Genomic DNA, 10948 nt, shown 5'->3' on the forward strand with positions numbered 1-10948 from the left:
TCTGCTTTTAATTAATCTATTTGGGTCTAGACACACAAAATCAGACATTTTTACATTTTGAATAGATATACTTCTATATTACAGGGCAGTGTTATCATCCAGTTCAAGTCTTCAAGTTTTGAAAATGTTTCATCCTAAAAATAAACAACTTTTTAGCATGTGCAAACAGCATGTGTATTTTATTTGTACATTTTAATATTCATTTTCATTATGACACTTTCAAACATAGAATTGCAAATAATGGAATATCATCATATATACATAGAAATTCTACTGTTATTGCTTTTGTGTAGGATGGGGAAATTTCTGCTCTATCAATCTTGAGTTCTTGCGGCTGGACTAATAATAAAATTTACTCAAGGCAATTTAATCACAAGCATAAAGGTCTCATAGAAATGAGATTTAAACAACTGGCCAAAGTAGGTGCTTTAACACTTTTTAGATGAAAAAACAATAACTGTAACAGATAGGACAAAGAAATGTAGGCTTTATATGGTCAATTAGTAAAGAATCTTAATGGAGTCTGGGCTTGGGGTAGAAAAATAAAAAGTAACAAGCTTCGTTTCTATGAGTTTCTCGTCTGAATCCCTGTCTCTAGGGACAAGGGCGTCCCCTCACCCCTAGATGCAGGTGGTGCACTTTTCACACGAAGAGATTTTTTTCCTGCTTTCAGGGAGACAGAAAGAAGGATCCGAGTGTCTCCCTTGCATTGACCATTTCTTAAGTTACTTTAATTCAAAATAATCAGTATGCTATTGAGGCACATTTTGAGGTGGTCTACACTGGGCCTTCAAATTTTCATAGCAATAAGTTATCCTGTACACTGGATAAGCACACTGCCAATTTAGAGACAATTGTACAGATAAGCCACAGATCTCAATTTCTCCAGAACAACCAGGATTATTTTTATCTAGACCAGGATGATGGGTTAATAGAAAAAAAGGAAATATTTTAAGTAAGCAGGTTTTTAAAAACTTTTTAGGCAAACATTCCCTAAGGTATAATTTACATACAGTAAATGTATTAATTTTTGTATAGTTTAATAGTTCAATAAATTTTGAAGAAAAAAGACACTTGTAACCATTACAGACGAGATATGGAATGTTTCTTGCCTTAAAAAACTCTGCCATTCCTTTTTGCTGTCAATTTCCATCTTACCACCTCCCCCCATTCAAATAAAAATTTGAAGAATTGTAACAAGTTCATACGCCTCATGTGAATCACAAACAAATGCAGGGCAGGACAGAGTGCTGCAGGAGAGAGCAGTTAACAGGAGCACAGGACAGAAGAGAGCAGTGTGGCGTCAGGTTTCGGAGTTGGCACTTAATGATTTATAGAAGAATAAAGGGTGGAAGTGGCCTCCCCAGCGGCTCATGGGTAAAGAATCCACCTGCAGTGCAGGGGACGCGGCTTCAGTCCCTGGGTCAGGGAAGACTCCCTGGAGTAGCGCATGGCAACCCCCTCCGTATTCTTGCCTGGAGCATCCCATGGACAGAGGAGCCTGGCAGGCTACAGTCCACAGGTCACAAAGAGTCAGAGACGACTGAAGCGGTAGCACGCATGCAGGTGAAGAGTAGAGGAGCTTTCTTCATTTGTGGGAGAGTAATGGTGTAGCACAGAGGTAGAATTCACAGGTTTTGTGGGAGAAGAACTGGGAATAAACTCTCTACTCTCCCAGGTACTACAGGCACAGGAGATGAAGACAGAAAACAGCACAGTGGTGACAGAATTCATTCTCCTTGGTCTGACCCAGTCTCAAAACATTCAGCTCCTGGTCTTTGTCCTGATCTTACTTTTCTACCTCATCATCCTCCCTGGAAATTTCCTCATCATCCTCACCATCAGGTCAGACCCCGGCCTCACGGCCCCCCTCTACTTCTTCCTGGGCAACCTGGCCTTCCTGGATGCATCCTACTCCTTCATTGTGGCTCCCAGGATGCTGGTGGACTTCCTCTCTGAGAAGAAGGTGATCTCCTATAGAGGCTGCATCACTCAGCTCTTCTTCTTGCACTTCCTTGGAGGAGGGGAGGGATTACTCCTTGTCGTGATGGCCTTTGACCGCTACATTGCCATCTGTCGTCCTTTACACTATTCAACTGTCATGAACCCTAGAACCTGCTATGCCTTGCTATTGGTTCTGTGGCTTGGAGGCTTTGTTCATTCCATTATCCAAGTGGCCCTCATCCTGCGCTTGCCCTTCTGTGGTCCAAACCGACTGGACAACTTCTTCTGTGATGTGCCGCAGGTCATCAAGCTGGCCTGCACTGACACCTTTGTGGTGGAGCTCCTGATGGTCTTCAACAGTGGCCTGCTCACCCTGCTGTGTTTCCTGGGCCTACTGGCCTCCTATGCAGTCATCCTCTGCCATGTAAGTGGGTCTGCCTCTGAAGGGAAGAGCAAGGCGCTGTCCACATGCACCACTCATGTCATTATTATACTTCTCATGTTTGGGCCTGCCATCTTTATCTACACTCGTCCCTTCACAGCCTTATCAGCAGACAAGGTGGTTTCCTTTTTCCACACAGTGATCTTTCCTTTAATGAATCCTGTGATTTATACCCTTCGCAACCAGGAAGTGAAAGCTTCCATGAGGAGGATATTGAGCCAGCATGTGTTTTTCTGAATTGGTTTTATAATATGAAGTCATGAAGGGGAAATTCTGGCTGCAAATCTTTCATTCATTTAACAAATACTGCTTTTCATTGAATGCCTTCCATTTCTCATACTACTATAACTATTGGGACTTCCCTGGTGGCTCAGATGGTAAAAGTGTCTGCCTACAATGTGGGAGACCTGGGTTCGATCCCTGGGCCGGGAAGATCCCCTGGAGAAGGAAATGGCAACCCACTCCAGTATTCTTGCCTGGAAAATCCCATGGATGGAGGAGCCTGGTAGGGTACAGTCCATGGGGTTGCAGAGAGTCGGACACAACTGAGAGACTTCACTTCACTTTATTGTAACTAGTGGGGGAAAGTTATGCATAACAAGAGAATACACTTTGTGTGTTTAGAGAACATAAAAGAAACACCAGAGTGGTTGCAGTATAATGAATAAGTGTGAGAGATTTTAGGTGTTAATTTATATGTAAGGGTCAAATAACTGAGGTCTCGGGCTAAGATAAGAAGTTCTATTTTATTCTAATTGCAGTAAGAATTCATTTTTAATACTTTAAGCAAGAGAGTTGACTTAACTGAAATAGTTTCCTCTATGATTTAGAGGAATATCATCAGGATTCTAGACAGAGATCAATAACCAGCAAAACATCATTAAAAGCCAAATGTTATGCTGCAGACTTGTTTTGAGCTGCTTGAAAAGTTTGAAAATTCTTGAAAACATATATATTCTTCCTCCCTCAATGTTGGTAGACTGACATGAAAGGAAAATAATTGGTTTTATGGAAAAATATCATGCAATTATTTCACTTGATTGTTTTTCAGAGCTTCCTGATCATTACTAATGAGCTATTACAAATCCTCCCTGGATGTTAAAATCTGCTTTCAACTGATTTCAATCTGATTATGAAAATGATACTTATTGGTATTGTATTCTGTTGGAGATTACATAAACCACTCTAGTTATTTTCAGTATAGTGGGGTTTAATGTGGGAAATTAGGTACTTATAAAATCTTTTATGGAGTAGGAGACCATTATATGTGCTGGGCTATAGACATTTAAACATATATTAATAAAGAAATAGAGAATCCAACAGCTAATACTGAGATTAATTTTTAAAAAATTGACAGTATGTGTGAGCTGTTGTCTGTAGAGATGGGCTTCCCTGGTGGCTCAGACAGTAAGGAATCTGCCTGCAATGCAGGAGACCTGGGTTTAATCCCTGGGTTGGAAAGAGTCCCTGGAGGAGGGTATGGCAACCCATTTCAGTATTTTTGCCTGGAAAATCCCATGGACAGAGGAGCCTGGTGGGCTACAGTCTGTGGGGTCGCAAAGGATTGGACACAAATGAGCGACTAAGGCTTACAGGATATTTGAACAGCACTATCTACAAATTTGACTTAGTTGCTATTTATAGACTACTGTGCTCAACAGTGACAAGCAAATGTTCTTCTCAAGTGCATCAGTCATTCTCAAAGATATATCATAGCCTAGCCCATAAAAGTCTCACTGTATTTCATATAGAATACATGCTCTGACCACAATGAATCTAAATTGGAAACGACTGAGAAGAGAAACATATTCCTCAAATATGTGCAAATATATTCACATGCTTTTAATAACTTAATGTATACCAAAAGGAAATACAGGGGATATTAAAAATATTTTCCTTTAATAATCTATCTTCTGAAAGTTTGATTATTTCTTGAATAACTGTTTGGCAGATACATCAGATGAACAATTGGGTCTGAAGCTTCCTTTGTGGGAAGATTTTAAAGTACAAATTAAATTTCCTTGGTAAATATACAGCTATTCAAGTTATCTGTTTCTTCATGAATTATTTTTGGTAATTAATGGTCTTAAGATTTTGTGCATTAGAGCTAAGTTATCAAATTTATTGGCATGAAACTGCTCAGAATGTTCCATTAGCATTCTTTTAATTTCAGTAATATTAATAATAAATGCTTTTTAACTCCTGATATTATTAATTTGTGTAATCTCTTTTTCCCCTTGAAAATGTGTCTAAATTTTTATGAATTTTATTGTTCTTTACAAGGAACTAACTTTTGGATTCGTTTATTTTTCTCTATTTAAGAAATTTATATATTTCTTCCTTTACCTATATTATTTAGCTTCTTCTTTCTTTGGATTTAATTTCATGTTTTTTCCCTAAATTTGGAGGTTAAGTTATTGATTTAAATTCTTTCTTATAAACCCTTTAAATGAAATCAGTTGATGCTACAAATTTCCCTCTGCTGCTGCTAAGTCACTTCAGTCATGTCCAACTCTGTGTGACCCCATAGACGGAAGCCCATCAGACTCCCCCATCCCTGGGATTCTTCAGGCAAGAACACTGGAGTGGGTTGCCATTTCCTTCTCCAATGTATGAAAGTGAAAAGTGAAAGTGAAGTCTCTCAGTCTGCAGCTTACCAGGCTCCTCCATCCATGGGATTTTCTAGGCAAGAGTACTAGATTGGCTTGCCATTGCCTTCTCTGACAAATTTCCCTCTAATCACTACTTTATCTACATATTGCATACTTTTTATGTTGTGTTCTCATTTGCATTCCATTAATAATATATCCTAATTTTGACTTTGATTTTCTTACTCTTGGGTTATTCAGAGTGTGTTTTTCCCCAAAGTTTTGAGAATATGCCTAATACCTTTCTAGTTTAATTCTATTGTAGTCTAAGAACATATTTAATATGATCTCAGTTTTTAAAAGTTTGAAATTTGCCCTATGTCCCAGAATAAATCTATCAGATTAATACCTGTCATGTTGAATGCCATCATTAAGTTTTGAATTGAAAACATAAGAGTATACTTTTGAAAAATATTGAAAAATTCTCATGATATATCTACAGGACACAGCAACAATAGCTCAACGTAGCTGCTGCTGCTGCTGCTAAGTCGCTTCAGTCGTGTCTGACTCTGTGCGACCCCATAGAAGGCAGCCCACCAGGCTCCCCCATCCCTGGGATTCTCCAGGCAAGAACACTGGAGTGGGTTACCGTTTCCTTCTCCAATGCATGAGTGTGAAAAGTGAACGTGAAGTCACCTAGTCATGTCTGACTCTTTGCGACCCCATGGACTGCAGCCTACCAGGCTCCTCTGTCCATGGGATATTCCAGGCAAGAGTACTGGAATGGGGTGCCATTGCCTTCTCCACAACATAGCCAAGAAGTTGTCAATTGTATCATCAGTTAGATATATCCTTTATGTGTGGTGTAAAATAGCAGTCTCATGGATTATCTCCTGAATTTCTTCCAATGAGTTATAAATTTAATCAAATATAATCTATTAAAAATTACCCACTTTTCCAATCTTGCCTCTCACTGTTTCAGCACAGGAAGGGGGTCTGATTCTTCAGTGACTTTGCACACTGTTCTCCTTTACCTCTTGCTGATGAACCTTTCAGTGAAGACTGAACCGTGGTGCTTCCTGCTTCTTGATACATTTCCAGTGCCCACACCAGTGTTTACTCCTCTTTGCTCTCATGATGCTCTAAGCACAGTTCTTTTACAAAGATTTTACCATCATTTTATATGTGTCTGTTTAAAATTTTTTACCTTCTTTGAAATTAGAGTTTGTACTATTAAATTTGTGTTTCATCACAATGACTTGCTCTGATAGATTCTCAACAATGGCTAGTTAGAAGTGAATGAGTAATGCACGCATTATGATTTCTTATTGTACAAAGCTGACTTGAAAATTTTAAATAGAAACCAATATAGAGTTTTGCTTAATGTGATTATGTTAATAATAATAATAATTTTAAAAACTGAGTTTGTGGTAGAAAGGAATTTATGAAACATATGTAACACCTGATGAGAAGAGCCAACTCATTAAAAAGACCCTGATGCTGGAAAGATTAAAGGCAAAAGAAGAGGGTGTCAGAGGATGAGGTGGTTAGATAGCATCATCAACTCTAAGGACATGAATCTGAGCACACTCTGGGAGATAGTGGAGGACAGGGAGGCCTGGTGTGTGGCAGTCCATGGGGTCACAGGATCAGACATGACTTAGTGACTGAACAACAGCAATATAAAGGTCAGAGAATGTACATAAAATATTTTTTCCACATTTTTGGTACATACTTAAACTTTTTTGTCTAAATATAAGGATGCATTATATATGTTGTTTTTTAAATTGGTTTTTAAAAAATACTCTGGAAGCTATATTATGCATGAATGTATATGTTATACATGCCTTTTATATTTTAAACGCCTATAAAGTATTGAGTTGTATGCAGCTATTAAAATTCATTTAAACAAACCCTACTTTTGCATATTTATCACTTTTTTTATTAATAGAGAGAAAAGACTGTATAATGACTTTAGTTTTTATATTCATAATGCTTCGGGGAAGATGCACAAAAAGTAATAGCTATTTCCTATTGTGAAGTTTGAGTGGGGGATAAAAAATGGGAATGAATTTTCTCTCTGTATAAATTTTTTCACTCTTTTGGTACTCTGACCCCTGTTTTATTCCTTAACACACCAGATCTTTCTTTCTTTTTAAACTGGAAAAGAGAAGACTACTAGCCTTTTCAGAAAAAGGTGGATATTATTGTTTGATTTACAGATCTTTCTTTTTGATGACCACTTACTGGAATGGCTTCTTTTAGACACTCAGATTTTACTTTAATGAAACCTCCTCAGAAAGATCCTCTCTGACCATCCTTTCTAAAACAGCAATCTCTTTCCCAAGCTCTCTCTAACTCACACTCTGCTATATTTCCTTTCACACACTCATTACTATCTGATGTTTTCTTTCCTGCTTGTTTGCTTATTGTCTGTCTCCCTGAATTAGAATGTAAAATTCTAAAGGAAAAGACTTTTGTCTTGTTTGTACTGTACTGTTGACACAATACTGTCAGGCTCAGGGGAGACACCCAATAAGTTAATTGAGTTCGGGGCAAATTCTAAGGATGTGTCAAAAAATTCAGTAATAGAGATAAATAATATCAATATTTCTTAAAATAAAAAATACCCCATTTTAAAAAGACTCTCTTATAAGAACTAGCTTAGATCTTCATATTAATTTTGTCTTACATATTGGGATGAATGTTAAGAAATGAGGAAAGCCTCAGATTATGCTTATAATTATGGAAAAACAATTTTCAAAGTCAAAGACTTTTGCGGGGCAGAACTTTAACCTGCTTCAAAGTGGGGCTCTTACTCCAGCTAAGTGCATATCTAACCCGGTGTATTTTCTTTTTCCTATATACAGACCTCTTTATCACTGGTTTACTTTTGTAGTTTGTGGATTTGTGGAACGTGTATTACAGACCAGTGTCTCTCTGACTCTTGACCTTCGAAAATTTTATAATTGTCTTTCCATATGTCTCCATGAGTCTTTCTTTTCCCTGTTTTCTTGGTCTGTTTTGGTCATTCTAACCTTGTACCTCTTTATTTTTTCTTTCTTCTCTTTTTTTATTTCTCACACTATGTTCTTGAATGAAAACATATTAGAATAAATACATATTTGATTATGAATTTTATTTAGTTTACAAAAATGTGTGTTTAGTGATTTGGTTTTGAAGTGACCCACAAACTCAGATTTCCTTTTAAAGCAAAACGATGAATACAACAACCAGATATAAAAAGATTAAATTAAGTTGCATTTAATTACTCTGAACTTTTATTAATTTTTTATTTTGGTAATAGTCAATGAAAAAAACAACACCTCCCCACTCCTTGTTTTAGCTGAGGAAAGAAAAAGTGAGTAAACAAAAAATACCAAGATCAGGATACATTTTTTCATATCCAATTTAGGAGTTCACTTACCTTTGAGGAAGTGATACATTTTACCCCACAAGTTCTTTTTTCTAAGAAGTACTAGGCTTTGAATATCTTCATGAGCATTGTTCATATTCTGTCTGCTATGTCTGTATCACCAGCAACCAGCAACATGCTGAATCTTACATACTCATTACTGACTTGACCACATTATTTGCTTTTGGGGTCAGAATGATGGTGAAGATAGAGGAATGAGTGATGCCTATGCCATGAGGGCAAAATCTAAGGGAGTGACAAAAATTTAGTAATAAACAATATTCTAATCAAATTTTTGAAGTGGGGTCGATTGACAATATTTTGTTAGTTTCAGGTGTATAGTATACTGATTCAGAGACACACCTTTAAAAGTTATTTCAAGATAATGGCTATAATTCCCTGTGCTATACCATATATCCTGTTGATTATCTATTTTATACATATGAGCTTATATCTCCTAATTCCATACCCCTAATTTGCCCTGTCCCTATTATATACACTAGTTTGTGTTCTGTATTTGTGAGTCTGTTTCTGTTTAGCATAAACATTCATTAGTATTTAAGATTCTACATATAAATGATATGATACAGTATTTGTCTGACATTTCACTAAGCATAATATTCTCTAGGTCTAATTGATATTGTAAAAAAACAAAATTAATTTTGAAAAACTATGATAAACAAAATAAACAGTAAATTTTAAATAAATGCTGGGTTAGTAATAGTGCCATTTTGAGCCATATTGGAAACTGAGATAAAAGGAAACATTTGTAATGTTGGTGTCTTTATTTGGAAAAATTGATATTCTTGTTCATAATTTTTACATTGACTCTGACTTTTAAACACTGCATTAAAATTTTCTTTACCTTGATTACTAGGGCTTTTGGTATCAGGGTAAATTTTGCACCTGAGGCAATAATTCACATGTCTCATCCTCAAGCTGATTCTGCTTGCTTCCTTGGTATATATATATATCAATCTCTCATCATTTATTTACATTTTTTTCTCTTTTTGATTGTTTTATAAGATGTAAATAAACTTTTCTTAACTTTCTATTTACTTTTGCTCTAATAGACTTCCAAACAAGGTCATACTACCTCAGTCACTGATAGGATTTTGGTGTCAGAATTCAGGATTAACCCTCTGGGGCAGTAGATGACATATTCTAAAATATTTGCCCTTTACAAAGCTCTGGTATTTTCCTTGACAAATTCAGTTGACAATCTAATCACTCCCTTTGGAAATAGTCAACAGGGTTGTGGCAGTCTCAAATCTCCAAAGCGGTTTCTCCCTTGCATCATAAAGAGAGGAGATTTCAAAATCTAATGTTCTCTATGTGATGACAAATATTTATGAACAATGACAAGGATGGTCAGTTAATGTTTTATGGGAATGGAGAGGAAGGCAACATTATGAGAGTTGTGTAAAAGCGGGAGATTCAGATTTCTGAAGTTTGGGAGCTATTCATATTTTTGAGAAACAAGAAGGAGACAACAATGGAAAAACACCGTAACTATTCTACTGGTTCATCGGCTGCCTTGGAATGCAATGGACTAAAGGTCAGAGTTTGAGCAGGAATAGTCAGAGGCTTAGGTCTAAATTCATGAGTGTGGCATTTTCTACCCTCTCCCCAGTAGATTTCCATTTATTTTTGGTACTTAGAATTATTTTAATGGTGGACAAACACTTTCATTCTATTTCCATAATTAAGTGAAATGATCAATAGCTTTCAGAGTTGACATATCATTTAAAACCAAGAAGCATGCAAATGACTGATACACATTTTTTTCTTTTTAAAGTACAGATGAAGAAGATGCAAAGAGGGTAGGCCAAGGGTTCCAGAGAAAAGCTTCACAGATTTTATGTTTTGCAGAACATTAGCCCAGGTCTTATTTTCCATGCTCAACATATTGAGAGCTTCTTGTGTTGCCTGTGGTTCTGTTATTTTTCAACACAGGATTTTGATGGTTAGATAGAAAGTTGTGAAACAGAGAATAGTTTCCTGTAAAAACAACTGATGACATTGAGAATTTTATATGAAGTCTTTTTCACCTCCACAGTTTCCTATCTCTATTTATCACTCAGATTTGTGCAGCTACCATCACCCAGGGTTCATCCTAAAGACATTTACAGAGGCTCTAGTACCTCCGTTCGTTGGAGGTACCATTTAATGTCTAAATATTTTCCAGGTTTTTAGCTCTTCTTTAAACTTACTTCAATGAGCTATTACTACAGTCATCAGCTCAATGTGATTCTGATATTTAAACCCTGTCAGAAAGAGTCAACACATTATTCTATTTCTTGAATGAAAATTCAGACTTCTGAAATCTAAGTGACTTGTCCAGGGTGAAGAGTTAGTGAATTGCTAAGCAGAGTCATCATAATCAGATAAAATGATTCCAAATCAAATTCAGTTAGGACATTGTCTAGAAAGCTAGCATTTGAAGGATATTAAAGGTAATTTAAATAATCAATCTGTTCTATTGATGAGGGAATTCCTTGTTGAAGGTGCATTTATTTATTTGATTGTTTATATATTCATTATTAGCATAAGTATCAA

The 10948-nt window shown here is 36.4% G+C and overlaps 1 protein-coding gene across 1 annotated transcript; it reads left to right on the forward strand.

The window, feature by feature from the left end:
- Positions 1-1657: 1657 nt before the first annotated feature.
- LOC148776570 (olfactory receptor 4N4C) lies at positions 1658-2623 on the forward strand. The gene has a single exon (XM_088840329.1). It carries the CDS (start codon positions 1697-1699, stop codon positions 2621-2623), a length of 927 nt encoding a protein of 308 aa, XP_088696455.1. The 5' UTR covers positions 1658-1696.
- The last annotated feature ends 8325 nt before the right edge of the window (positions 2624-10948 follow it).

The sequence above is a fragment of the Moschus berezovskii genome, chromosome 9 (assembly GCF_049115385.1).
Source record: "Moschus berezovskii isolate FMDL1 chromosome 9, NW_MosBer_1.0, whole genome shotgun sequence".
Lineage (NCBI taxonomy): Eukaryota > Metazoa > Chordata > Mammalia > Artiodactyla > Moschidae > Moschus > Moschus berezovskii.